Source organism: Pocillopora verrucosa, chromosome 1, assembly GCF_036669915.1.
Source record: "Pocillopora verrucosa isolate sample1 chromosome 1, ASM3666991v2, whole genome shotgun sequence".
Taxonomy (NCBI): domain Eukaryota; kingdom Metazoa; phylum Cnidaria; class Anthozoa; order Scleractinia; family Pocilloporidae; genus Pocillopora; species Pocillopora verrucosa.
Window position 1 is genome coordinate 34,596,522 of NC_089312.1, and position 27,057 is coordinate 34,623,578.

Here is a 27,057-nt window from a genome sequence, read left to right on the forward strand (position 1 = left end):
TGTAAAATTTCATATCAGGCTGACAAAGACCAAGGAGAGACGGAGTCGGTAACACGACTTATAATATAAGCGAAATTGTTTTTGGTTTTTTTTAGTAAAAGAGCTAAAATGTCCCACAGGTCATTTTTTCAGGGAATTCTATGTAGCTTCATTAGAGGATAGCAACGGGTTAAACTCCAAGTATAATTAAGGCCAAATTTACAGAAGACGAACGTGATATGTGTATTTATGAACCAGCGGGGGGCAAGAATAGACGAAACGTGTGATTTACTTCTTTCATCTCACGATTTGAAGGATTACTATTTATTTTTGTGACGCCTAAAATGCGTTTTAAAATATACATGACGCGGAAATTGCACGTGAAAAGGGATCAGGACACCCCCTCCCCCTCACCCTTTTGCTATCCTCTTATTATGTTGCAATACTAAAAAAAGTCAATTTGAAAAAAAATGGGGCATGAGACTATTAGTTACACCAACGAGACGAAGAACTATTTAGATAATGCGATCTTGATGACACAGCCTCATGCAATGCTGATGTTTTTTTTTTCCTTTTATTTCTACGCTACTTTCATTTAATTTACCAGTCATCACCTGAGTGTTGTCCTTGTATTACTTTCCTAATCTGTTGCTTACCTTGTGGACCAATTTCGACTGATTTTCTTCTGCAGTGCGCAGGATATGGATTTCCTGCTTCACACGTGTAGTTCCCGAGTTTCTCTACCGTCAGGTTTTTGAGCATTAAAGTACATCTAAGTTTTAACACCATTGTTCTACCCTGCACACATTTATGTCCAACTGGCTTGCCTTGTGGGTCATACCATTGAATGTACTCGGTCCATCTATCGTAATATCCTGCATCAATACTCCTGGGCTGCGCCATACAAGTCAGGTTTACCGCTGTACCAACAGCTAGTTTCAGCATTGGTGGACTTGTGGAAATCTCTACATCAGGTATTACTGGAAGAGGGGGAAAGATAAAACCATTAACAAGTCTTATGGCACGTGAAAAAAATTGGCAACAGCCATTCTGAACTGAGTAACAATAAAACGAAATAAAAAATAATAAAGAAGAAAAAACCTGCCTCAGAAAAACCAAAAAGTGCCTTCACTACTTACTAGGCAGTTTATGGTTGCAATTTTTGCCGGTGGCTTGAGGGAGATGAAGCAGACCATTCATGACTATAAGGACCACCAGAAAAGATTTAGAAGCGTCATATGGACAATAATTGAGTCCCATTGTAACCACGTTGGCAAGAACCCGTGAATGTTGCTGTAATAGCCTGAAAGGAAGATTGCTCGCTTAATATAGGAAAAATCTCATTCTAAAAATAACATTAATAGCTTTCTCTGTTTAGAATTTAATTGTTGAGCAACTGTTGATCACATGATTATTTATAGAAGGAGGCGAAAACGAACCTTGCCTGGGCAACCCAGTCACTGTCGAATCGTTTTAGTCTGGCAGTTAGGCGATTTTATTCTATTAATATAAGTGAGTGATTTGTTTCGATTACAATCATTGAATTTTTATTTTAACCCCAAAGAAAGAAATAAACCGTTCTTAGTAAAATGGCCAAAATTTTAACCGTTAGCCGTTGAAGTCATCGCCCCTTTGAGACTCTTGTTTATATTCAGCAGCCTAACAGGTCTCAGTCGGATAATTGTAAATTTATTTCTGGCGAAGTTTGTCACCACATGTACAAACATGTATGCTTAAAACTTTATACCATAGGCGTAGAAACGGAAGAAGAAAATATTGATAAATGTGAAAAGTACATGTATAACAGATGCTGAATGGGTTGATTGTGCTGAATGTGTGCAAGCCACTTACCTCGACTGTCCTTCGTGCTACGGGCAAGTACTAAAGAAAGTGCTTTGCAATATGGGTTTTATGCTTAATCCCTCGGAATTATAGTCTTTCGAGGCATGTTAGTTTAACTTTCCGCAGAATGTTTGTCATTTTACCAAGCATTCCAATGATAGTGACAGTACTATATTCAAACCTATAGACAGCTTCTTGCGCTTGAAATATCACGCGAACAGCTCAGCGACGTCTGTCCGTCATGAACGAGGGCCAAATATTTTCCCATCTGGCCCGATAAGCATTTTATCATATGACCACTGACTTAGTTTTGAGAATTTCGAAAATTTTGTTGCAACTTCAAAAGGACGCGACGCACGTGGGAAAATAGCAAGACGATTCTACAACAACAAAAAAAAATAATAATAACAATTGAAACAAAATCTTTTCTTTCTTTTTTCGAGTCTAAACGAGGAATTCGCAATTCATCAAAAATCATATCTTTTATTCTCATTTTCAGTTCACTGCTATCACTCTTTTTTTTTTACATCAAAGTCGTATGAGTGCATTGGGGCCAGACGTCAACCCTTTCTGCCTATACACTTCAGCTTTCACTATGATTTTGTAAGGGATTGCGCAAGCGGAGCCAGACAGATCATACGATAAATTTTGTCATTTTAGTGTGTATTTTCTTTAGCAAGCTGGGGTGGCTATGCTTAGTCACTTACTTTCTTATCAGTTATGTTTTCTTAATCACGTCGGTGTTGGGCAATCTTGAATAAAATGACACCCAAAAGCGGAAATTGACTAAAGTTGCAAATTAAGAGATTGCCTAGCTTGCTAAAACGTGCTGGATCGTATTTCTGTATGGTTCACGAGCAACTTTTTCCCCTAAGTACGTAATGACAACAATAATAACAATTTTGTACAATAGGAGGCAAACCTCTCCAGCCATGTCGCCATCCTCATAGTAGTGTAATCGAATATGACAGTTGGATCTTCGTTGACAGACTAAATTGTGCAATACAGGCTAATTTTTGTTAGGGATAAAAAAAATAATTAAAGAGTTGTCACCGCGAGAGCAAGAGTGAGATCTTGCTGGAGAGAAGAGATTTTGATATTGAATATGATTTCTTGCTCAGCTGAATCAAGTCGAATTTCCCCACGTAATCAAGATGATATGAGTCGTAAGAAAATGTTTCGGTTCACTTCTTTTGCTTGCCTGGCCTTAATTAAGGTGTTAGGGTTTATCAGAGAATAATGCGTCAAAATAATGGCTAAAAAAGGCTATGTTCACATAGCTAACATTCTGGTAAATTTCAGTTTGCTTAGCTCAGTATTGGAGGGAAGTGAAAATATTGCTAAAATGTGGACCTCTCTAATGGCAGTTACTGGAATATAGGTTGTGGAGCCCAAAATCAAAGCATAATAAAGATTTATAATGAAAATTAACTTATTTACAAACGAAACAAAGCAAAGCAAAATAAAACGAAACGAAACAAAGCAAAGCAAAGTAAAGCAAACCAAACCAAAAAAAGAAAAGCAAAAACAATAACTGATAAGTAAAATAAGTTATGAAATACGTTTGGAAGATTTGAACTGACCTTGGATACTCGCGAGTAAACTGATAAGGAACTTACGAAATATCTCATGACTCCACTAAATTCCAAAAATTCAATACAGCAGGATGCGAGCATGCATAAGAGGCCAGGTGCAATAGGCATTTACTTTGCTTAGTTTGTGAGAAAATGTGTCATCAGTTCAGTGAGACAAGTGCACCCGGCGATTTTTTACCCTACCAAAGGCGCCGTTGTCCTGCCTTGGAGCAGGACAAATTTTTGTCAGGCGTGAAATCTGAAAGTTTTTGTTCTCCCGTTCTTTTGTATTTCTAGCAGAGAGAGATAATGTTTTTGGTTTACTTGTAGAGTTTTTTTTACAGGATCCTCTCTTGCTTTCCTATGGTATTTTGTTGCTATTGTTGTTGCCTTTGTTATTAATCTGTAGGGTTGGAATCTCTTGCTCCATAACTCTCTACTTGAAAAGCTGTTTCAACTGGAGATCCGAGATTTATAGCTTTGTTTCTTATACGATGATTTAAATAGATTGAATAGTGTTCTTCAGCTAAGCTCGAAATAACAATTAAATAACTAACTCAGTATCTTCGACTTTGTTCGTTGGAGGAAGTTGGTCGTTATTCGGTACTGGTTTCATTTTAACCTTCTGTGTGATGATCTCTTCTTTTGAATAATATGTACGCTTCGTTTTCGCTTAAGTCGCATACACTTCCCTAAAAAATTGGCTAAATCAACAAATCTAACAAATCAAACCATCGACGATAAAAAATTGGGAAAAAAATAGAAAAACTTAAAACCGTCTGGATTTCAAATGTCTTAAGAACTAACTCAAATACCTAAAAAATAATTTACATCGCAATCGCATCGGTGTGGCGTTTCTCAGATTTTTGAATGCTTCCAATAATTACTATCTATCGTAACTTCCTGTCAGATTTCACAAAAGGAGAAGTAGTAGTTGTTATGTCTTTGGACTTATCAAAAGCGTTTGACGTCATCCCTCACTCTCTTCTTCTAGCCAAACTGAAAGCTTATGGATTCGGTGAGGAAATTTGCGCCTCTTCGAGAGATTATTTGAATGACAGATCACAGAGAGTCAAGATCGGGGATGCTTTCTTTACCTAGGAAACGAGTCAGACGGGGAGTACCACAGGGAAGTGTATTAGGAGCTATATTATTTAATATTTTCTTAAACGATATGTTTTATCATGTAACACGTACCAAGCTGCATGTTTATGCAGACGATCAACAGATATGCGACTCTAATGTAGATCCAGTTAACCTGGAGGAACGTACGACTACGATTTGCCAGTTGCTAATCAGTGGTATCACAATAATGGCATGACTGCCGATAAAAGCGAGCAGCAAGCAATGGTTTTAGGCACTACTGATCATATGTTTTCTTTTGCTGCTAAGCCTTCAACAGACATATTGGTATAAGTATTGACAACAAACTATGTTTCGATATCAGGTAATTTAGTGTTAACAACTGGGTTGAAAACGTAAATTAGCCACCGTAAAGAGTAAAAAAGCTGACGTTTCGAGCGTTAGCCCTTCGTCAGGGCGATTCGAAACGTCAGCTTTTTTACTCTTTACGGTGGCTAATTTACGTTTTCAGCCCAGTTGTTAACACTAAATTACCTGCTATACTCTCCCACCGACGCAGCACCACAGTTTCTTTAGAAACTTACCCCTTTATTCATATGTTTCGATATCATATATCTACCATCTGCAAGAAGATAAACAATCAGTTTCGTGTTATGTTAGGGCTTCATAAACTGATCTCAAGTGCCACTATTTTAAAAATTTACAAAGCTTTTATCCTACCGCATTTTCAATACTGCTCTACAGTTTGGCATTATTGTGGTGCACGTAATGCAGAAAAGTTAACCTCAATTCGTTAAGTAGTAAGCATCTCCAGTGCATGTTCATATTGTTACATAAGAGCTTGTTTGTAGAAAACTACCCGAATTATATGAAAACCGAGTTTACTCTTCGTTCTGCAAATTGCAACCTACGTGGTTATCACATCCTGTCACTTTCTCAGCCGATAACAACAACGTATGGTCTACATTCTTTAATTACTTAGCTGCTAAACTATGGAATTCCCTACCTGCTGGCCTGAGAGCTTAAGAGGATTTATATGATTTTAAGCGGACAATTCTTGGTTATGTCATTTTAACATTTAATATCACAAGCATGTATCTTTATATCAATTGTAAAGTACATCGTATTTTATTGTATTTTATATCAGTTTTATTAATGTATTATTTGATTAGTATGTAAATTTTATATTCTTTTCAGGATTTTTTATTTTCATTGTATTTTATTATATTTAACACGAAAACATCAGCTTTTGTAGCTACACTCAAATTTCGCGTTTAAATAAAGTCTATTTATGTACGTATGCATATGTAAGCTATACAACCAAATGTTTGTTGAACTTGCTTCAGTGGTAGAGGAAAACGAAACATTGACAGCTGTACTGAATGACCTCATAATGACCTCAGAAGATTGCATTAAATAACATGTTCTCGCGCTCGAAATTTCTATTTTTTTCTTAAACGTTTCAAAGTATAGGTTAAAGCCTATGTCTCACTTGCGGCGGCTCCGTCATTTGAAGTTTCAGGTGAAGGGAAAATGATTGAAAAGGATTTGAGGGAAACACAGTCTACCATCTATTAGCGTCAATAATCAATGCAAGATATTGCGACGGTTAATAGTCTCAATCTGTCATTCTGTCATTAGGAGAAGACTCGAAGAAAAAGAACCTTTAAAGCCTATGCAAATTTTTTTTAGCCCTTTCATTTTTACTATATTCCGCTTTGAAGAAATAAATAATCTGTCAAACTCTTAAGATTTCCAAGACAGCTGGGGAATTGTAATTTCGTACTTGATTCAGTTAGATGAGAAAAAAAGTATGTGGTAAACGCGCAATTTTTGAATCTGAGTTCTTTACTGAGCGGTAAAAGATTGATTAGACTCGTTTTTTTTCCTTTGGTCTCGAGCGTGCAACAGAGGAAAAAAGTCTGAATCTCCATAAGAAATCGAACCTCAGACCTTCGGGTTTCGCGCTCCGATGCTCTACCACCGAGCCACAGAAAATGTACGATGAGCGATTTATTCTGATCACGAGCATGACATTTTTGACGTTGGATCTTAGTAGCATGCAGGATGAATGTAACATATGAACCTCGTAATAGCTTCCCTCACCCTAAAGACTCTGTGGCTCAGTGGACGGAGAGTCGGATCTTAATCTTGTACTATACTAATCAGTCCTATAGGCTATAAAACCAAATGCAGTTGGATTTGTATAAGAAGAAGAGCAAAAGGAAACAATCGACACTTTATTGGAGGAAAAACGAGTCATTTATTATCTCCTAATGATATAAGAATAATCGTGCTGACAAATCATGCTTTCACTGAAAGATCTATAGGAAACGATCATTTCGTATCCTGTCTTCATCTCGTGATAGAGCAGCGACCAAAAGAATCCGTGAACGGGTAAAACATTCAATTCATGAATTTACATTTTAACTTCTCTAAGTTTTTATTTTGGGTTTTCAGAGCAGTGCACGTCAGTTTTTGGTTCTCTTTTTCAGTCTAGTTTTCTAGTAGTTTAAAGGCAAAGTGAGTTTATGCAGTGATGAAGAAATTTATTAGATTATTCCAATGTATACACATGGCTAACTGACGTTGTGGATCTTTACATTCAAATTTGTTGACTGACGTTGTAAATCTTCACATTCTAGTTTTGTAAAACAGTATGATAGTCAGTGTGTCGCAAAGGCTAATTTCCAACCTGTAATTACAGCGTTAAATAAAGACAACAACAAAAGTAAGAGCGGGTTTTTCATTGAAAAGTGCGAAATTTGACCAAAATGGGAGAAAAGCCGCTTTTGTCCCAAGTCAAGTCATAACCATGCATTGAACGATCAAACTTTATACTGAAGTTATTTACTCTTTGCGGGGTCAACCTTCGAAGGGCTTGAACCATTTTTTTTTTCATTGAATATTCAAAGATCACGTAATACCCGAAAATTCGATGATAGGTCAGCTTTAGAGTCTAAACAGAAAGACTTAATAAGATCGCTTTTTAGTGTCAAAATAATTTAACCTGGACAATTATATTTTGGAATTTTTTCGTCTCAGTCACAGAAAATTTAATGGATCTTTTTTTAACAAAAACCCTCACTTTTTGGATAATTAATTATCTTATAGTAATCTTTTCTGAAGCAACAAAGGAGTCGATTCATTGACTTTACACTATTCAAATATCTATTGCATGTATAGATTAGTCCGTCGTCAGACCAAATCACAAAACATGAAAGGAAATAATACAAAAGATAATTCTTAACCCTGTACACCGTAGGAGGTCCAAGTCACCGGATGCTTACACTCATCTAAATATTGGTTACATTCTGGTAAAGTAATTATTTGATGTGGATTAAAGTTATGATCAGTACACCTAAGCAATCGTGTACCACAACTAAATTGATGCACGACATAAGTTTAATTGCCTTGTCGTGTCCTTCACAGCTTGTTTCACTTCTCTTATTCTCCAGCAGTAAAGTATCGGGTTTAGCGATGAGTTAAAGCAAAGAATTGTGATTGTAGCTCGAAAGAAAGAAGATCCCAAAGCATCAGGTATTTTACGTGATGTCAATAGCATACCCACAATAGTAAAGGGAAGATAACAAATAAGCAAAGCAACCTGCACGCATGCAATACTATAGACTGTCTTCTTGTATCGTGCTATATTCAGTGGCATGAATTCATTTCGCGCTTGCACTTGTTGGAAGTGGCCCCGTAATTGCAGTTGCTGACGACGGAGAAGGAGATAAATCTTTACGTACGAAAAGAACGATATTAATAAAGATAATAACATCAATAAGTTCATTGCAAAGCGGGCCCAATCAAAATACCCCGTGCCGAATTTTAATCCAATCACAGCACAGCCCACGAACCAAATCCATATCATGGTGGCTCCTGCACGACTAAATGTGACAATATGTCTGTATCTCAGCCCCAAAAGCAGCGCTAGAAGCCTGTCTAAACATATTGCAGTCGATGTTAGTACGGATACTGTTATCAAAAAGATAGCTATAGCGTTGCTGTAGTATAAAATATTTTCCTGCGTGTTTTGAGTCACAAATAAACTTATTACTGCCAAGCGAGGCAATAGAAGAAGTCCCACGAGAAGATCATTGATTGCCAAGCATTGCAATAACAGCTTTGTCGGAGGGTGAATAGAAGTCACTTTGCGGAGAGCAGTTAAGATCAAAGCGTTGCCCAAAAAGGCAGTGATGGAGAAAAAGATGTTAAGAACAGCAAGAAATATGAAAAATCCTGATGGACCCGTGCTTTTTGGATGTAATCCTATGGTCTCCATTGTCCCACTTGCGAGGGTAATGTTTATCATTGGAAGTTTCAGGTGAAGGGAACATCATTTAAAAGGATTTGAGAGAAACAAAGGTTGAAAAGAAGTAGAAGGAACAAGAAAGAAAATTTAAAAGACAGGATGTATCTTCTGTTCACGTCAATAATTCAGCCTGCGTCAATGACTCAATCTGCTCATCTGTCAATAAGGAAGACCACAAAAGAAGAAAAAAACCTTTTAAGTCCAGGTAATCTATTTTTTTTCTATCCTAAGAGATGAATCTGTCAAGCCCTTGTTAAGACAGGAAATTATACAGTCGAACCTAATTCAGACAAGAATGGCCTTTAATTCTAGCCAATGGTTAATTCGATTGCATTTTTTATAATATTTACCATGACGCAATGAGGCTCTCATCTTTGGGCAAAGCAGGAAAATGTCAAAAGAACGGAGCTGTCAATAGATAATTATGTCTTCAAGCTAACAGAGGTCTTTTTAAAGAGATGGGCCATATGAATCCGAAAAATTGGAGACTCAAAAGGACTTGAAGAGTCAAAATTTTGAGCACTAAATAGCAATTTAACGCACTCAAAACTTGGAGTTTTAAAAGCCCTACAAAATATGTTTTTGGGAGCTTGAAAGCTTCAAATGTAAGCGACTTTTATGTGGCAATTTTCATCAAGCTTCTATGCAAAATTCTGCAAGTAAAAGCAGCTCGGATAAAGAATGTTTCATGAGGCATTTTAGAACCAAATTGCTTTTAACACTGTTGAGTTACAGAAGGATATTGAAAAGAATCGGTGATTTTGTTCATGAGTTGTGCCCACTTTCTATTTCCGTCTTCACCATATTGTTAGTTAGTTACCCAGGCGACGACGAGAGCTAGAAATCAAAGGGAAACCCTTTGTTACTCCTAGAGGGAGCGTAGGGTGAACCAAAACGTGATGCGTAAAAATAAACAACAAGAAGAGGCTCCATTGACGAAGCTAACATACTTTTTCCTTTAAAGTAATCAAAACACTTCTTCCTGTTGACTTCTGCGCGTGCCCAAAATAGAGCATAGGTCCGCTACGCCAGAGGAAAAAGAAAAGAACGGAAATTATCTTTGTGTACGTGAACTAACGACTCATCGTTACTAATCGAAAATGTAATTTATAAACCAGAAGAAAATACCGAGATTTTTTCCAGTGCACCTTCCAGTGCTCCCGGAAGTTTGGCAGTGAGAGAAAAAGGGTAACTTGCGGCCTTTTACACAGCTTTTACGCTGTTTTCAGGTTTCCGCGCGAGGTGAATCGATTACAAGCTAGTTAGTTAGTAAAGATGTACTTTGAACAAGCATGATTGCAGCAGTTTCATCTACTTTGGAGTACCTGAGACGTTGGTATAAGGGATCTCTTGATTGATTTACTTGCTGTAAAGTAGATAGTGAAAATGTGGCCTGAAAAGGGCTTTGGATGGCAACAGACCTCATTTCTGTATTTTTTTAGGAACGGGACCCTTTTCCTCGCGGTTTCTTTACCTTTTCCTTACCTATTTATGCTTCTCGATTTCTTCTTTGATACTGAACACTATGCTATTCTGATGTCAAACTCTTTTACGCTAGAACATTCCCGTACGCTCGCATGACCTCTACAATTCTCTCTTTTCCGCTTTTCACTCAAAATTAATTATTATTTAATTTGTAATTATTATTACTAATTCATATAGTGATTTATTACTACCTATACGTCTTTGACAACAACGACAGCAATCCATGAGGAACAGCTTCCCGCCATTACAGCATGCAACGGCTTCTGCTGGATGTTTTCTCACACATCGACAGGCAGTTTACAAGTGACAACTTTCACGCAAAAAAAAACAACAACAGTAAAACAATTCAAATTTATCGTTGTTAAGGCTCTACTTTTGGCCCTGTCGATCTCTTCCATAAATCACACCTCCTGTGTGACTGTTTTCCCAGGAACCAATAAAAAAATTTTAATTAATCGAGCGAACCAATTGTCAGCGCACAATTAGGGTCTTCGGACCATAGCTCTGTTCACTGGAATCCGCTTTCAATGAACCAACTAAACCCGCTGTGCGTTGAAAAGAAAAGGATCCCGATGCGTCGCTTTCCTCAGTCGGCAATAAACGCTTTTGGGAGGTGGGCGTGTTCTCACCGTTGGTTCAGTGATTTAGAAGTAGACGGTGACTCACCATCAGTTGACTCTCTCACTGACTCATTTACTAAGGATCTTTCATCAGCCAGCGATATCTACTTTCCGTCCAAATACGTGAAGATTCATCCAATGGACAAGCCTTGGATGTCACCTGAGATTAAGGCTCTCATATTAGAGCGCCAACGCGCCTACCTAAATGGCCCGGAGGAGAAATGGCGTCGCCTTAGAAATAAGGTCAGAGAGGTTATCACCCGCCGGAAATGCGAGTTCTATAAAAACAAAGTTAATAACCTCAAGAGCACTGACCCGAGGAAATGGTGGAGTATGGTGAATAAGCTTGCAGGGAAGGCTAGCAGCCCTAACGAACTCAGTTATACTGACGAGGAAGGCAGAATTATCTCTGGCGCGACTCTCGCAACACGCCTTAATGAGTTTTTTGTATCTGTAATATCTGACATTAAGCCACTTGATACAAGTGCACTGCCCTGCTACTCACCATCCCCTCAACCGCCCGTAATCGAGACACAAAGGGTCTACAAAAAGCTACTTGCCATCAGCGCCTTTAAAGCCCCTGGGCCTGATGGGATTCCGACTCGTATTTGGAAAGAATATGCTGCTGAGCTCGCTGAGCCGATCACGCGAATATTCAACACCTCTATTGCATCAGGCTCCTTCCCTACTGCATGGAAAGACTCTAATGTCACACCGGTACCCAAGGTTACGCCCATAACCGGTAGGGAAGATTTAAGACCTATCTCCCTAACTGCAATCGTCTCTAAAGTCCTGGAGGATTTCGTAGTTGAATGGCTAATTGAGGATGTTGTGCACCTCATCGATTTCAGCCAATTCGGCTGCCTCAAAGGAACTTCAACCATCTATTGCCTGTTGGATATGATGCACAACTGGTTGTCCTCTATTGACAAACCAGGTATGTTCTTAAGGGCCTGCTTCCTGGATTTTAGTAAGGCTTTTGACCATATTGACCACACTATCTTAGTCAATAAACTCATCCACCTTGGGGTCCGTGGTTTTATTATCCGTTGGATTTGCAGTTTTCTTTATGGCCGTCGCCAAGCTGTTAAGATTAAGAACATTGTATCCCCTTGGTTGCCCGTGCACGCTGGAGTCCCGCAGGGCACTAAGCTTGGCCCCATCCTGTTCCTCCTGATGATTAACGATCTCGCGATTGAAACTCCATTACTATCGAGCCACTGGAAATATGTAGATGACCTAACAATATCCGAGGTCATCCCATCAGGCGGTACATCGTCCCTTCAGAAAGATCTTGACGCCATTGCACAGTGGTCGTCGCGCAATAATATGAACCTCAACCCAAAGAAGTGCAAGGAACTTGTGATTTGTTCGCTTAGAACACGGCCAGATCTTGGCCCTTTGTGCGTCAATGGACGTCCCTTAGAACGGGTCTCCTCACACAAGGTCCTTGGAGTCACTATCAGCGACACTCTTGGGTGGAATGAGCACGTGCGTGAGATTGTCTCCAAAGCCTCAAAACGTCTTTACATCTTAAGAGTGCTCAAGCGGTCCGGAATTCCACCCGAAGACCTTATTAACATATTTTATGCCTTGGTACGATCGGTCCTCGAATACGCCTGCGTCACTTGGTCTACTAGCCTACCAATTTACCTCAAGGACATGATCGAAAGAGTTCAGAAAAGAGCTCTGCGTATATTATTTCCGGCGCTGAGCTACAAAGACGCCATTGTGGCTGCAAACTCCACTCGCTTAAATGTGAGAAGAGACGAACTCTGCAAGAAAGTTTGGGACGGTATCTGTGTGCCTGGGTCACGGCTGTACCACCTTATTCCACCAAAGCGCGCCGATTGCCACGTTTATGAGTTGCGCAACAAAAACCATGTATCACTCTTTAAATGCCGGACCGAAAGATTTAAAAAATCTTTCTTTCCAACAATGGCGTCTAACGCCCAGTTCTTGTAGTCAAGCAAACCTAAGCGTTTTTCATTGGTATATAACTACTGACTCTTGTAATTCCCAGTCCCCTTAGACTCTTAATTTTAAAGTCAAATGTAAGATTTTCGTATTTTTTAAATATTTAAAGTATACTTGTAAATTCACATGTATTTCACCACTGGGGTGCTATTTTTGAATACTTTTAATAAACCCTTCTATTATTATTATTATTATTATCTCAGAGGTCATTTTGACCCTGGGCTCAAGATTGAAACTGGAGCAGATGAGGATTTTGTCTACGCATGCGCTAGAATAATTAAAATTTTGCCCGTTCGGCGCCATTCTAGTGTTTTGAGTGCGCATCCACGGGTTTGCCACCTTTTTGAAATATCTTTTGAAGAGGGATTAAAGAGTATGCTAATTTTACCACCATGCTAACTCTGTGGATACTCTTGCAATTTGCAGGCTCTTAGGAGAGGATATTTTAATGGTTATAGTGCAAACAAAATGTGGCAAAAGGCCGAAAACTTGAAGTCTGAGATTTGATTTACTAACGATTAAGAGTTAAACATGACACGACAAACCTTGAAGGTTAGTGTTATGGGTCTGTCCACAAGAGGGGCCGGGCAGGCGTGACACATGCCATCTCACCGATTTCCTTCAAACTTTCACGGTTTATGGGGTAACTAAGTCATTCGAGTATACAGAACGGTTCGGGTTCCCGGATAACCCTGGGGTATTAGAGCCCCTACATCAAATCTCTGGAATAAAAGGATAAAATTAGCTCGAAAAATGCACTTCTAACAAACCTCTCTCACATTATTAGAATGTCATCTCTTTCTTTAAAAACTTCTAGTGTCTTCAGTCAACATAATTTCAGAGAATAAATTTTTTTAAAATCTATAATTTGATACATATGTAAACAGATAACGATAAAATATTGACACAACTGTTAAAAAGTAACGAAAAGAGATTAAGTGGTAAACAAATTTGGTTGTAAGATGGTATTGTGTTGTTCCATAAAATGTCTATACCCCTCCTACAGAGGCGGGATATGGGAGGAATGTTTAGGCCATGTGAGAATTTCAGGGAAGGGAAGCGGAGAGGGAGGGAGAGGAATGTATACAAGAAACACCTACTGCAGCAAGTTCGCCATAAAAGACCGACAGACTATTGGAGCTGTTTAGTCAATTTATTTCTGGTTACATGTCATATTTTTGCTGGTTAGGAGAGTAAATTTTGCTTGTTTATGGCCGATAATGTCACCTGTTTCCCTGCATAAGTTATTATAGCTCTAATTCAATTGTGAGTCCAAAGTGATCGGACACAGATTCATTTTTCCTTGTTTCTAACTTTATAATCTCTTTTCTCACCACTGAAACTTTAGAGCTGATGAAAATCGCATCGTAGTTACCACCATCTTGGTTGGTTTCCATTCTCTCTGGAAAAACAGACTGAAGTCCAACTTGACGCATTATTTTCAAAAGCTGTTGATATTCATCGCTTTTTTCACTTGTAGTCGGATGGTGGTTGTCAATATTAAAATCTCCAGCCACAATAAAGTGTGAATCTGAATTAAATTCCTGTAGGGCAGCGGCGAGTTCCCTTGCTTGTGAGAGCCTGGCATTAACTCCATGGGGATCTAAGTGTGTATTAACGACATAAAGGCGTTGGGAATTGACTGAGAACTCTCCAACAACAAAACCCCTATAATCAGTAACTTGTAGGATGGAGTAGTTGAGATAACTTCTTGATGTGGTATTTACTAGAGGTATACGACTAAATATAACAATACCACCACTCTGCCCTACATATGGTGCGGTAAAATCTGCTATTGACGTTCTGTATCGAAATCCACGTTTCGTCATGGCAGCAACCATTAATGTAGCACATTTTGTGATTACTGCGACTCCAGCGTTCAAAACGTACGCCTCTTGAATGAGTACAATGTCAAAATCATTTATTCCTTCTGCAAGACATTCAATTCTTTCTTCAAGACTCAAAATTGTGTGAGGTTTTAAAAAGTCACACCATAAGTTATAAGTAACCAGCCGAAGGTTCTTTCTGTGAGTCAATGTATGTTGTTCTATTCTGTTACTTTCTTGGATAATGTGACGAAAAAGCATTCTTTTTTCGTAGCTGAGTCCTCCACTCCAGATATTGGAACCAAACAGGAAGATTGCCGCAGCTAACGCGCCAATGACAAGTGTAGGCTTTAAATAGTCCCAAAGTGATTGTCTGCAATGATAGAGGAAAATCAGTTTGTCCCACTGTCATATAAAAGTCTCTTGTTCAGAGCTAGTTTTGTCATTCCTAAGGGTAAGAATGCTATTACGTTTTTTTACGTAACTTCCTATCTAGAAGAATACTTAACAGTGTAATTGGTCCTTATTGTAACCGTGTATTGTAACCGTGTTTTGTAAAGTCGCATTAACACTTAATTGTTAATATCTGCATGATAGCTTTTTGTGTTCTTTTGTTTCTCTTTGTTTCCACATTTTGTTGGTATAAATAGCTTTTGGTGCGTGAAGGGGAAGTGGTGGAGGAGAACGTTGCAGTAAACGAGTAGGTACAGAAAGACTCATTTGTGGTGTAGAGCAGTGTACAAGAAAATAGAAGAAAGATAAGAGACGAAGAGTAAACGTCACAATACAAGCAGCTGTGCACGTTTTACGGGTGAGAAAACTTTACTCGGCGCGCGAGTTTGCTACAGGTTATGTTGAATTTTATATGGAAGTGTCGTGGTGTGTCGGATGTTTTAGGGAATGGTTCTGATTATGGAACGTTATTATTCATGAAATACTGGAAGTGGAGTGGACTTGCGCTGTAAAAAACGTCTGCCTCGGCGGTGACGTGTTGCCTGCCAACGTCGCTCGACTCTACATGTTCCCCTTTGCTTTGCCTCCGAGAAAATTGGGGGTCTTGGGGAACCAAACTGATTGTTTCCTTTTGTACAGAAATGTCAGGTAAAAACATTGAGCATTTGCTATTTCGCTGTCAGTCATGCATTTTAACCGATCCCAACTTGCGCGATTTTATAGAGTCGTGAAATGAGTGACTTGCTATAGTGGCGAGCTGCAGCGTTAAACAGGAGAGAAAGGCTGAGCTACAGTAATTGATGAAATTGCTGAAACTTAACTGAAGGAACCTCTCGCAAACGAAATCTGAGGGAAGCAAATAATAATAAAAAAAATTGAGACAACAGAGGTAGATAAGGAGAGAAACAGAATGTAAGCCCATTTTCACGGGTTACAGGTGAATAGTTTGACGATAGGTACTCTCAGTCGCTGATGCTGTTTCGACTTGTCACGCAGTAGACGTTGCGTGACGAGACAAAAACAACGGCTGCGAAGGGAGCTCCTGCTAGGAAAATTATTTACCACTTACACTACTAAAAAAGATACCTAAACGAACTGATATCGCTATATGACATCAATATCCGACCCGCCGAGCCTCAAGCTAGACGGTAACGGATCAAGGGTGCTTTATTAAAGGTGTCTGAAGTAACTTGATTTGAAAGACTGGTAAAACAATATAGAGCGGCGACTGCCCATAGAACTCGCACACTGTTATCTGTTATAAGATCAATAACAGCTATAGTCCAGTGTTTAGATGCCAGTTTCGCATTTGCATGACAAAAAATAAAGAAACGCTATGCCCAGCACAAAAATTCTGGTATAAAAATAGTCACTCGAAAAACCGCTCAAAATAATTTGTATGATCCGGTAAATACTCTATCAAACAGTAATATTTACTAATATAACCACCTATCACCCCTCCTTTGGCTTTAATAGTCAGTCTCTCACTCCTCCCTGAGTAAAAAAGGTCCAAAACATCGGTGCAAAAATGGTCCAAAAAAATAGTCCAAAAAATAGTCCAATAGTCCAAGGGTCCAACAGTCCAGTCCAGTCCAGTCCAGTCCAGTCCAGTCCAGTCCAGTTCACTTACCTTGCCCATAGGCTCACATAGACCGATCATGTACATCAATTACAGTACTGAGCTTTTATTTGCATGCCCCTCTTCTATTTTCTTGATTAAATATAATTTTTACATTAAAAGAAGAGGGAAAGTGTGGCGGATATGCCTGTAGATTAGTACTTACGAAGTATTTTCCATTTGCATGCGACGCCGGCCCTAGAATTCGATAGCTCTAATGCGACTGTGGTTTTAAAACCTTTGCTTTGTTCGTCATTGTTCGGCCGGCGGCTGGCGCTCCTGTAAGTCGAAATTACACTGCAGATGAAAACGTTTCAGTGCTGTTCTGTACTGAGCAGAGAAATATCTATTCCAGTAGAGAAATAGTGTTAACACGGAATCACTCCTTCACTGATTCCTTCAATCGCTAATGATGAAGACCAGATACTGGTGTTTCTTCTTTTAAATTGCAAATCTTTCGATAGAAGCTAGGAGGAGAGCGACCAAAGAAATAAAAATTCGTCACTAATAACATCAAAGCAGTGACTCTGCGCTTACAGAGGTAAAACGAATTATTGGACGTCGAGAGAACGAAGAAATATCGACAGACAACACAGTAAATTAAGTTCTTGTAAATTTAGTGCTTGACGGCCAATCTGATCCGTTTCTTAAATTCACAACAAAGGGGAATAATAAGTTTGTAAATGAGAGTGATTTCACCTGCTTATTCCCCAACATTGGATTTCACGTTTTCTGAAGAATATCGGTCTTATTCAGACACTCGGATATTTTAAAGAGTCTTAGGACAGAGTCCACGACTATAAATGATCTACACGATTTGCCGATGCACAATTAACCAATGAAATGAAGTGCGTCACTGACAAACTGTCACTGATTTGTTTGAATTTTATCCAGCCGTGATTATTGTTAGCTGTTGATGGCACATGTCTTACCATGCTTGCCGGATGCTTTAGAACAAAGACTAATGAATGTGAAATTTGTTTTTTTTCCGAGACGAACGTACTATGTGATACAAGAGGCACAAATTCATTTTTTATGTGGACGGCGAAGCTTGCCGCCAAGCTTCTCGCGGCTTTGGCTACTCGTTTCACCGCTCCTCCTATCTCAAGAAAGCCGCCATCTCTGCATGTTGAATACCTAAGTTTTAAGGTTGATTCACCCACCAATTCGTAAAATGGAAAATTTCACATCTGAGCAACATGACAAACTTAAAATATCACGCTCAAGGGGGTCACTTGAAGGGCTGCGATCAGGTAAAATTACAGAGCGCAGGGCCACTTGTTTTCATCTCATTGAATCACAAAACATCCTTTTGTGTTCCGTATGGTGGATGCTCAAGCGATCATTCAAGGGCTAGGAACGAGTGTTGTCAGTCACGCTCTCCCTGGCCATTGGCCCACAGATCTTATTATGTTTGCTGTCTCCAGTGCGGTCTTTATGCAATATTTGCGGGAACGCAGCGCGAAATACTCCTCGTAGTCAGATGACCAAACGCTTCATTTGTTAACCTGCTTTCGCATGTGTTGGAAAATGGAGCATTCTAGAGCAAGGTAAATGTGGTCTAGTATCGAAAAAAGAGAGACCACGGTGTTGTAATAATGACGCCATGGCTTCTCCCTGGTAATAATGGGTAAAATTTCAAAAAGATGCTTTCGAGTGCACTATTCGAGTGTAAGTAACCGCGAGTGAATTTTTCAGAGACGACAGATGAGCTCGTTTAACTTGAAGTCTTGAAAAACTGACAAGTGGTTATTTACACCAAGTCAAACGAGGAATCATGTCATTACTTATTTACAATTTGCATGAAAAAGGCATCACAGAAAAACAAGACAGACGAAATTTGGACATCGTACGCGCTAATTGTAATTTGCACTCGTGTTTATACAGCTTTGTTTATCATGACTGAGGCTAAATGCTCCGATGCCGGGCACGATCTCAAAATAAATTAAACTCTCGGCAGTCAGAAATTTTCATAGAATTTCCACTAGAACGTTCCTGTAATCTTCTTAAGAATAGCACACATTAGTTAAAAAAAGAATGTCAAGCGTTTTCATAAATTATTTTTCTTTATTGTTAGACAAATTCTCCCAGCTTGTGCATCGCTCGGTTGTCGCCACTTAGAAATTTTACACTTCTGGTCAGACTGCCGAGCACGGACTCAAATGGACTAAATGCCCTGCAGTTATAAATTAAAATATTCACCGAATGGAATAGTGAATGAATAATTAATATTATTATCTTGATTTCACCATGATCTCTGACAGAGATAAGTGTTAAGAAGTGTAAACAATCTGTCAGTCTTATTTCTGCTATCACTGATCAGAAGTTCTTTTAAATTTTCCAGGTCACTAAAAATACTAGCTCAACTGCGTAAGAAACATGCACTTGCTGTTGCTACAGTTCCAGTGATGCTCCTTATCATCTACTACGTTTTTAATGGATTACAGGATGATAAAAAAATGCTATTTAATCAAGTTACTCAGCATGAGAATATGAAAAAAGGAAATCCTACTTTCAACTTGGAAAGGAATCTGCTATTGGTGAGTTATAACTTATGGTGCACACTATGGCATTCTCATGGTGTTGAGGAAAGAATTGAAAGTCTTGTTGAGGGAATAAAGGATTTTGACATTGCTCTGATTCAGGAGGCATACATCTGGAATTTTGGAGTGGCTGTGTTCAAAAAATGTGCGTCACTCCTTGTTGTGGAAATGAAGAAACATGGATTTCACTTTAGAACATCCATCTTAGATTTTGTCCCCCCCTTTGGACAGAGTGGAGGTGTTGTTATATTTAGTCGTATACCATTAGTAAGAACAATTTCAAAACAATACAACTCCTCAATCTTCCAATATTTGGTCTATAGAGGTTTTGTAGTTGGAGAGTTCTTCATCAACTCCAAGCCCCTACATGTCATCAACACCCATTTAAATCCTACAGGAGTTGATTCTCGGGTTCAACAAGCAAAAGAATTGGCCAGGGCCATGAAAGACTTCAACCTGAATTCACACTTTGTTGTGGCTGGAGACTTTAACATTGATAACAATTACCCCACAACTAGTAACAGTAGTACAGAATTTAGAAAACTTCTAGAAACAATGAGTGAAACAGGCCTCCACTCTGTTTTTCCAGTACGAATGGAGACTAATATTGATGGTGGTAACTATGATGCAATGTTCATTAGTTCTAATGTTGCTGTGGTGAGAAAAGAGATCATTAAGCTGGTAACCAAAAAGAACAAATTTGTCTCAGACCATTTTGGCCTTGCAGTTGAACTAAAACTCTTGTAACATACTTGCACAGTAAGCTTCAATAAAGTGTAATTAGTCAGCTGGTACAATACTATTTAAGATACTCCTCATTTATTTATATATCTGAAGGTTGAACTAACCAATAAGACATAACTTTTCTGTGACTCTGAGTTTCATGCTTACGCAATCATCAGACAGATTTTAATGATTAAGATCAGTCTGATGATCGTTTAAGCGTCAAACTCAGAGTCGCAGAAAAGTTATGTCTTTACTGATTACTTGAACCTTCAGATATACCAGGCTCTGCGAACACATCGAGCACTGTACGGCAAGGATAGACTATAATCAAGATTTTTTATATATATATATATATATATATATATATATATATATATTCTATTCTGGCAAATGCTATTTCTTTTTCAATCTCGTTTCCTCAAGAGTGTCAGGTTTACTCATTGCAGCTGCCACTTTTATTTGTTATTTGTTAAACTTGAGTCAGTTGCTGGTTCACTGAGAAAAAGAATCAGTGGTATTTTTGCATTATTATGAAGCAGGCTTCCACTATGTTTTTCCAGTACCAATGGAGACTAATATTGATGGTGGTAAGTATGATGCAAATGTGGTTTATATGATGCATTCTTACTTAAATTTTAGACTGGAATCTTTGTAAACACATGCTCTCATTCTTGATACTTGGCATCCACATGGTTTCTTTTCTATGTTTCAAATTAGTCTTCTGTAAGTTAGAAGGCTAGAGCTGTAAAAAGTTTGACACCTTAAATAAGTTACATGTCAATGTAAGTGTAGGTGATTGTATGTGTATTTGTGGGCTGATCATAAAAACACATGGCAAAACAGTTACTATATGTAATATTTTAATGGCAAAGAGTTTCTTTGAAAGCAATTTCCAATTAACCATCTGCACCAGCAATCAATGAATTTGAATAAGTTTCCTTTGAGACTTTGAATATTCTGTGACACGAGATTACTGATGGCTTATGAGAGAATTTCACAAAAGGGTATCTAATTATTCTACTTGAGAATTGCACAGACAAGCACATCCAGATGGGCATTTGCTGAAGCATTCAGGTAAAAAGTGCACTGGTACAGAGTTAGTGCCTGTCACCTTTTTTACCAGCCACCTGACAAGAATAAATAATTAAAAACAAATTACTTTTATTGATTATTACAATATAATTGTTAAAACAAACATTTAGATAAATATGTGACAAATTAATAACAGTAAAATAAACAAAAACAGTAGTAAATTAAGTAAAATAACAATAAAATGGACAAAGTAACCAATCTTTGTTAACAATGTAACTGGAGGTTTCTTACCCTTTTAAATCCCTCCATATTGGTTGAATCCAGAGGGCTGCCAATAAATCCAATATACTCCACAACAGTTGTTTCTTCATTGCCTTGGTTGTTTTGAAAAAATAACTACAGAAAACACAAATATTGAATAAATACTATCACAAATAATTCATTGTTTTACTGTGTGAATAAACTGAGGCAACAGCCAAAGAATTGTTGTTTCTCTCATGCCAATTGATCTACAGGCTTAGTCAGTCACAACAAGTTGTCAGGACAAATAGCTGCAGAATACACACCTATAATTTTTTCTCTAGTCCATAATTATACCAAAAAAAACCTGGCAAAGGACTGGGTTGTTACAGAACTGTTACAGATGACTTTCCCAAAAAAACTTATATGAAAAATTAATAATTATGCAATGTGTCAGTGTTCAGAGGATAAACAGGCTACTAGTGAGAGCAAAAGAAAGACTGTAAAGAACACAGCTTGTATCAGTACTTCAGCTTATCAAATTTCCTTGCTTTTCATTGGCTAAGGTGAAAGGGTTAGAAAAACAAACTGGTAAATTTAACATGTATAATCCCTCTTTTCAAGATTTAAGGAACATGAAGTAATCAAAAAGAATTCAATTTAACTAACCGTAAGGCTTTGGACATTTTGAAATTTGACAAACTTCAGTGGAATGATTGCATCCTCTGTTAAATCTTCTGGTGTTAACCTATTTAGCATGGAGTGGTTAATATGGCAATACAGTACATGGCTAAACAAGACTAATTATCACAGCTACGGCTATGAGCTTATCCCAGTTTCTGTGACATGAAGTGACACGAGTATTGTGACTACTCCTGGATGGGTGCAAGTGGTAACATCCAAATTCAATACCAGATACATGTAGTTCCCAGCAGGTTTTTAAATTTACATTTTAATTTGCCAGTAAACATTTACACCACGGATGCCAGAGTTAAGTGGTTCTTTTTTTTTTAAGAACACAAATGGGGTAAGCCACCCAGGACTGAAACACCTCAAAGTTTGTGATTAGGGTTTGCTTGTGGTGACCATAAAGGCTGCTGTATATATCTTGTGTTACTTTTACTGGTACAGACAAGAAAATTATCGAAAATAAAGATGAAGGCTAACTAAGAAGCCACTTGTTCTTATTTGGAACAAATTCAATTGAAATGTCAATAGTTCACTTTGCATCTAAATGTTTTTGGAAGAGAAGTCAGAACAATATGGCATACTCAAGAGTTTGCAGTGCTTCAAAGCTCTCTGCTGAGTCAAAATCCATGCTTTTTGTGTGGTTAATGAACAACTTGACTGTCTTTGGTCCTCTACCTGCAGTGAGTGAAAGAGAAAATAAATCAGAAACATTTTATAATAAAATCTAGTAGGTTGAAATGTATTAACAAGAACTGGAAGGTTATTGACCCTGCTGTCAGCACCATAAAATGACCCTTTTTTGATTGAGACTTACCATTTCCTGGTCCTTGAATCTTGAGTGAGTGTAGCTTGATAGTCTGATTGAAGGCTATTGTTATAAGTAACTAAAAAGACAATTGTAGAAATCCTCCATTACTGATCATTATCATAACTCAAACAAGGAACATTGTGGCTTGATGAACTTTACAATTCATTGAAGTTATGAGTGTTTTGAGAAAATGCAGTCAGTGGTCAGAGCCACAAATTCTTAGTCTGGAAGGTGTAGCTAGTGTAAGTGTGGATGACAGCCTGGGTATGAGACAACCTGGTTGGGTTCAACACATTTAATTTTGTTCTTGGGTAGGAAACGTTACTTTCTCTGTGCTTCTCTCCAAAAAGGGATATAGATAAGATTGAAAAACACGTTGAATGTAAGGCTGGTATTACTCATGATTAATTAGCTCCCCATCTACAAGGTTAGTCCAGTTCTTGAGTCACAAAATAATGCTTTGTTTTATGGGCAACAAGAGTATTTAAGCTTTGGACTTACAGCTCATCAGATCAATACGTTATTTAGAATTTCCAAACAGCTATCCTCAATTTCAAAATGAGCCCCAGTGCAAAACTTTTCAAGTGAAAGTGAGTTTTGTTTGCATCATAGTAATCATTAATTTTGAATTCATATCAAAGGCTTCATGGCCTTGACTTCATTTTAAAACAAAGGCATAAGGTACCTTTGAAATGGTCTATTCAAGTACAGCTATTAACAGGAGTAGATTGTGTTCCTCAGCACAGACTACATGTTAATGGTGAATTAGATTGTTTTGCAGTTTATGTACCTGTTCATCACAGTCACTTTCCAAGAAGTCAGGTCCCTTTGCCAGAGCAGCTGACAGATGGTGGTCATCACTTTCATTTAAACATTCACATCCACTCTTGTTAATAAATATTCCTAAATCCATCTGAAACATTAGTATTGATATCATAATTAATACTTAAACTGGATCCAATAAAAGGCAATTTTTGTCAGTTGTGATCTATGCAAAGATATCCCTCATTAAATAATATAATCAGCCCTAGTGCTTCTTGTGTCTTCCACATAACTTAATGCTGTTACATACAATACATTTAAAGCACAATTCACAAGGGGTGTTGTGAGCTCTGCACAATCTTTGAGATCTACATTTATTTTATTATGTAAGCCTGCGATTTTCTGGTAATTTCTAATAGAAGGTACCTTTAATATAATTATACCTACCAGTATGCTCAAATATAGTTGTACAAAGTTAAGTGATTGTGATTACTTCAAAATTGTAAAGATTGTATGAGACTTTCATGAAATCATGAAAATTGTATGATACTCTTGATTTCATGCAAATATGTAAACCATTTGCTACCTTTCACATAAAAAACTTGGAATGCTTTTAACTTTGCATGTTGTTTGTGCACAACATTCTTCATATTAATTTTCCTAAGTCTGCAGTTTCATTTAAATGTCAGCTGTGTACATGTACAATCAATTTTTTAAGAACTCCATGACTTACATATCCCTTAACTCCAGCCTCACTATCACTATCTCCAATCCATTGAATTATTTTTTCCTCCAGTTTCTTAGGATCAGCTCCTGACATTTCATCCACCTTCACTTTGCCCTTAAAAAACTGGAATGTGGGCATGGAAGTCACCTTTTGCCTGGCTGCTATGTCCTACAAAAATTCATTAAAAAGATACCAAAAGATGGTAAATATACATACATACATACATACATGCATGCATACATACATACATACATACTTTATTTGCAGGTTGTAAAATAACAACAAAATGCTGATGTGGACCTGCTATATAATAGTATAGAATACAAAAAATATGTAACAATTAAGTGGGAAAAATTTAAGACAGTATAACAATAATAAAAGAAAGACATTTCAAACATTATTATTTCAAACTAACAAAAAATATATGAATGCATTCATGTTGTTGTTGGTTGCTGTTGAATTAGTACCAAATGAAATTTTCAACTCTATCAAAAAAGAAAAAAATAGTCCTTTTGCCACAGATGTGGAACAAAGAAGAAATCTGAATCCCTGAAATATTTGGATTTTGTAATCATGTATACAGCAGCCTATCACTGATCTAGATGTGTACTGTGTTTTAAACTGGTGTGGCAGCAAGGGAAGTGAATAGCAAAAAAGAAACACCAGTAATGGCATTAAGCAGAGCAAGTGCTGGCTCTCAGCCTGAAGCACCTCCTGCAATCTGTGTACCCACTGTGACAGACTGTTACAAGTGAGGATTGGACTTAACAGCCATCACCCAATGAAACATGAGGTTGTGGTTGTCATCAAATGCTCTAGGGAGAGTAAGAGTTTTTCACTAACTCATAATTGAAATTATCACAAATTACATCAATTGAGACAAGAGCCTTCAAGCATCCAGTAATAATTCTAAAAAAACAACTTTGCTTTGATTTGTTTGTTTTGTATTAATGACATTATGTATGTCAAAAGTTTACTTACATCACATTTGTCCACATCAACTTTCAAAAAAACTGCTGCTGTATACTTAGTACTATAATTTGAAAAAGTTGGAGCAATTGATTTACAAGGGCCACACCTGAAACAAAGAAAACAAATACCATGTAGCTTTAGGTTAAATATTAGTAAAATTCTTAGGGTTACTTACTTCTAATGAAGTATAGCAGATAATGAGCAAGCATCCAGATTGCGGTAAAGGGATTTATCCGACAATCTACGTATTAAACACCCTGAAAATACCGATCAGATACATCACTGTGCGCAGAACTAGTTCGATTATTCCATGCCAGAACACTTCCTGTAACATTCTTCGCATCTGCTTCAATGGCAGCGAAATGACAACTTGCTTAATAAACGATCAAATAAATGACAAAAGAAAGATGTCAATTTTGAGCAAAGACACACTTCTTGAAAGTGGGAAGTTATTTAAGAAAAATTTCCAAAGCCGAAGTTTGGATACATGTGTTGCAAGCTCGACTCGATGTCCAAACTTTCGGGATTTGTTTACATCAAAAATCATGTGATACTACACGTGAAATCTAAAGCCCAAAAGGTGAATTAAGAGACAAGAAATCAAGGATTTGGATTTTAGGGACCACACACATGTAGAAGCAACATGTAACTAGAGTTGCGGTTAATCAGACCTACTATAGAGAAATATTTTCATTTTGCTGTCATAAACAATACTATGCTGCACTACTTTTTGTACGTATTTTGTAACTATGTCTGCAATATGCATTATTCTTCATATTTAGAATATTTGCTTCTTTTTTCAGTTATTCAAAAAATTAACACGATAGGACCCTCTGTATGAGCCTGGAAACTACAGGCAGGTGGCCATGCTCATAATGTGTCAGGACTGTCAGTTACTTTAGGTACATTTACATGTAAATCTAAACAGAGGAATGAAATATATTTCACCCTTTCACTCCCATGATCTAATCAGTAATTCCCCTTACTATCTGCCATATCATTCTCATAATGTCAGCTAGGAGAATTTGGTATTGGACCAACAAATAATCCTCGGATTATAATTTTTCTCTATTCTCATTGCTTGTCCACTGAATATTATATTGATATTGCAAGGAGAAATTGTGTCTTAGTCACTCATGGGAGTTAAAGGATTAGTCGATTAGCACAAAGTGCTCACTTGCAAGTTGTAGACACTAAACTATAACACTTCATTAGAATACAGAGCTTTGAACAACTCTTCCTTGAAAGTTTCTAGCGGTTATTCGCAATAATTGAGCTGGCTTGAAAATATATTCGGGCAAAGGAAGAAGTTGTTGAAAGACATTACAACTTTAAGGAACTTTATCTTTAGCAACTGCTGAGTCATGACCCACCGGCTTGTCTTGCCGAATTTGTGTAAGTATGATAATATGACAAAAAAACATCGGCTACAAAGAGGTCAATTTCACTTCCTTATTTGCGCTTGCTCGCAAAACGTAATGAATATCCAAACAGGCCAGTCGGTAGCAAACTCATTTTGTCAATTGTTACGACAAAAAATTTTTGCATATCCGGGCCATGCACACTGACACTTCCTCAAGAATCCAACCCTTCTCTTTGGAAGCGATTCACAGTTATGCAATTTTCTACTTACCAAGATGCTGTAAAGTCTACAACTACCAGTTTGGCGCCAGCTTTCGCCATTTCCGACTGAAAATGGCCGTCATTTTCTATAACTATTACATTGTCCGATGCCGCCATCTTGACCGAGGAGAAACTTCTTTGGCTGAGAAGGACTAAAACCGA

At 37.8% G+C, this 27,057-nt stretch overlaps 4 protein-coding genes across 6 annotated transcripts in view; 1 reads left to right on the forward strand and 3 right to left on the reverse strand.

The window, feature by feature from the left end:
• The window catches only part of LOC131784752 (uncharacterized), a 3,862-nt gene extending 1,804 nt beyond the window's left edge, over nucleotides 1-2,058 (reverse strand). The window contains exons 1-3 of the mRNA XM_059101572.2: nucleotides 1,831-2,058; nucleotides 1,119-1,282; nucleotides 636-959 (exon numbers count right to left, since the gene is read on the reverse strand). Coding sequence (XP_058957555.2) covers nucleotides 636-959; nucleotides 1,119-1,239 — 445 coding nt within the window. The 5' untranslated portion in view covers nucleotides 1,240-1,282; nucleotides 1,831-2,058. The remainder of the gene's footprint in view (nucleotides 1-635; nucleotides 960-1,118; nucleotides 1,283-1,830) is intronic.
• An 11,895-nt stretch (nucleotides 2,059-13,953) lies between these two features.
• LOC131784772 (uncharacterized) lies at nucleotides 13,954-17,562 on the reverse strand. Of its 3 annotated transcripts, none has more exons than XM_059101597.2 (3): nucleotides 17,472-17,562; nucleotides 16,939-17,051; nucleotides 13,954-15,074 (listed from the first exon to the last, which is right to left on the reverse strand). In XM_059101597.2, exons 2-3 carry the CDS (start codon nucleotides 16,956-16,958, stop codon nucleotides 14,123-14,125), a joined length of 972 nt encoding a protein of 323 aa, XP_058957580.1. In that variant the 5' UTR covers nucleotides 16,959-17,051; nucleotides 17,472-17,562; the 3' UTR covers nucleotides 13,954-14,122. The 3 variants fall into 3 exon arrangements, with proteins under 3 accessions (XP_058957580.1, XP_058957579.1, XP_058957578.1); XM_059101596.2 differs by having other exon boundaries at nucleotides 16,939-17,118; XM_059101595.2 differs by having other exon boundaries at nucleotides 16,939-17,239.
• A 144-nt stretch (nucleotides 17,563-17,706) lies between these two features.
• On the forward strand, nucleotides 17,707-20,392 carry LOC131784773 (uncharacterized). Its single transcript, XM_059101599.2, has 2 exons — nucleotides 17,707-18,322; nucleotides 19,117-20,392. Exons 1-2 carry the CDS (start codon nucleotides 18,291-18,293, stop codon nucleotides 20,060-20,062), a joined length of 978 nt encoding a protein of 325 aa, XP_058957582.2. The 5' UTR covers nucleotides 17,707-18,290; the 3' UTR covers nucleotides 20,063-20,392.
• A 492-nt stretch (nucleotides 20,393-20,884) lies between these two features.
• Nucleotides 20,885-27,027, reverse strand: LOC131784774 (thioredoxin-like protein 1). Its single transcript, XM_059101601.2, has 9 exons — nucleotides 26,906-27,027; nucleotides 25,282-25,378; nucleotides 24,307-24,468; nucleotides 23,602-23,724; nucleotides 22,818-22,887; nucleotides 22,585-22,678; nucleotides 21,983-22,061; nucleotides 21,365-21,469; nucleotides 20,885-21,168 (listed from the first exon to the last, which is right to left on the reverse strand). Exons 1-9 carry the CDS (start codon nucleotides 27,010-27,012, stop codon nucleotides 21,139-21,141), a joined length of 867 nt encoding a protein of 288 aa, XP_058957584.2. The 5' UTR covers nucleotides 27,013-27,027; the 3' UTR covers nucleotides 20,885-21,138.
• Between the last annotated feature and the right edge of the window lie 30 nt (nucleotides 27,028-27,057).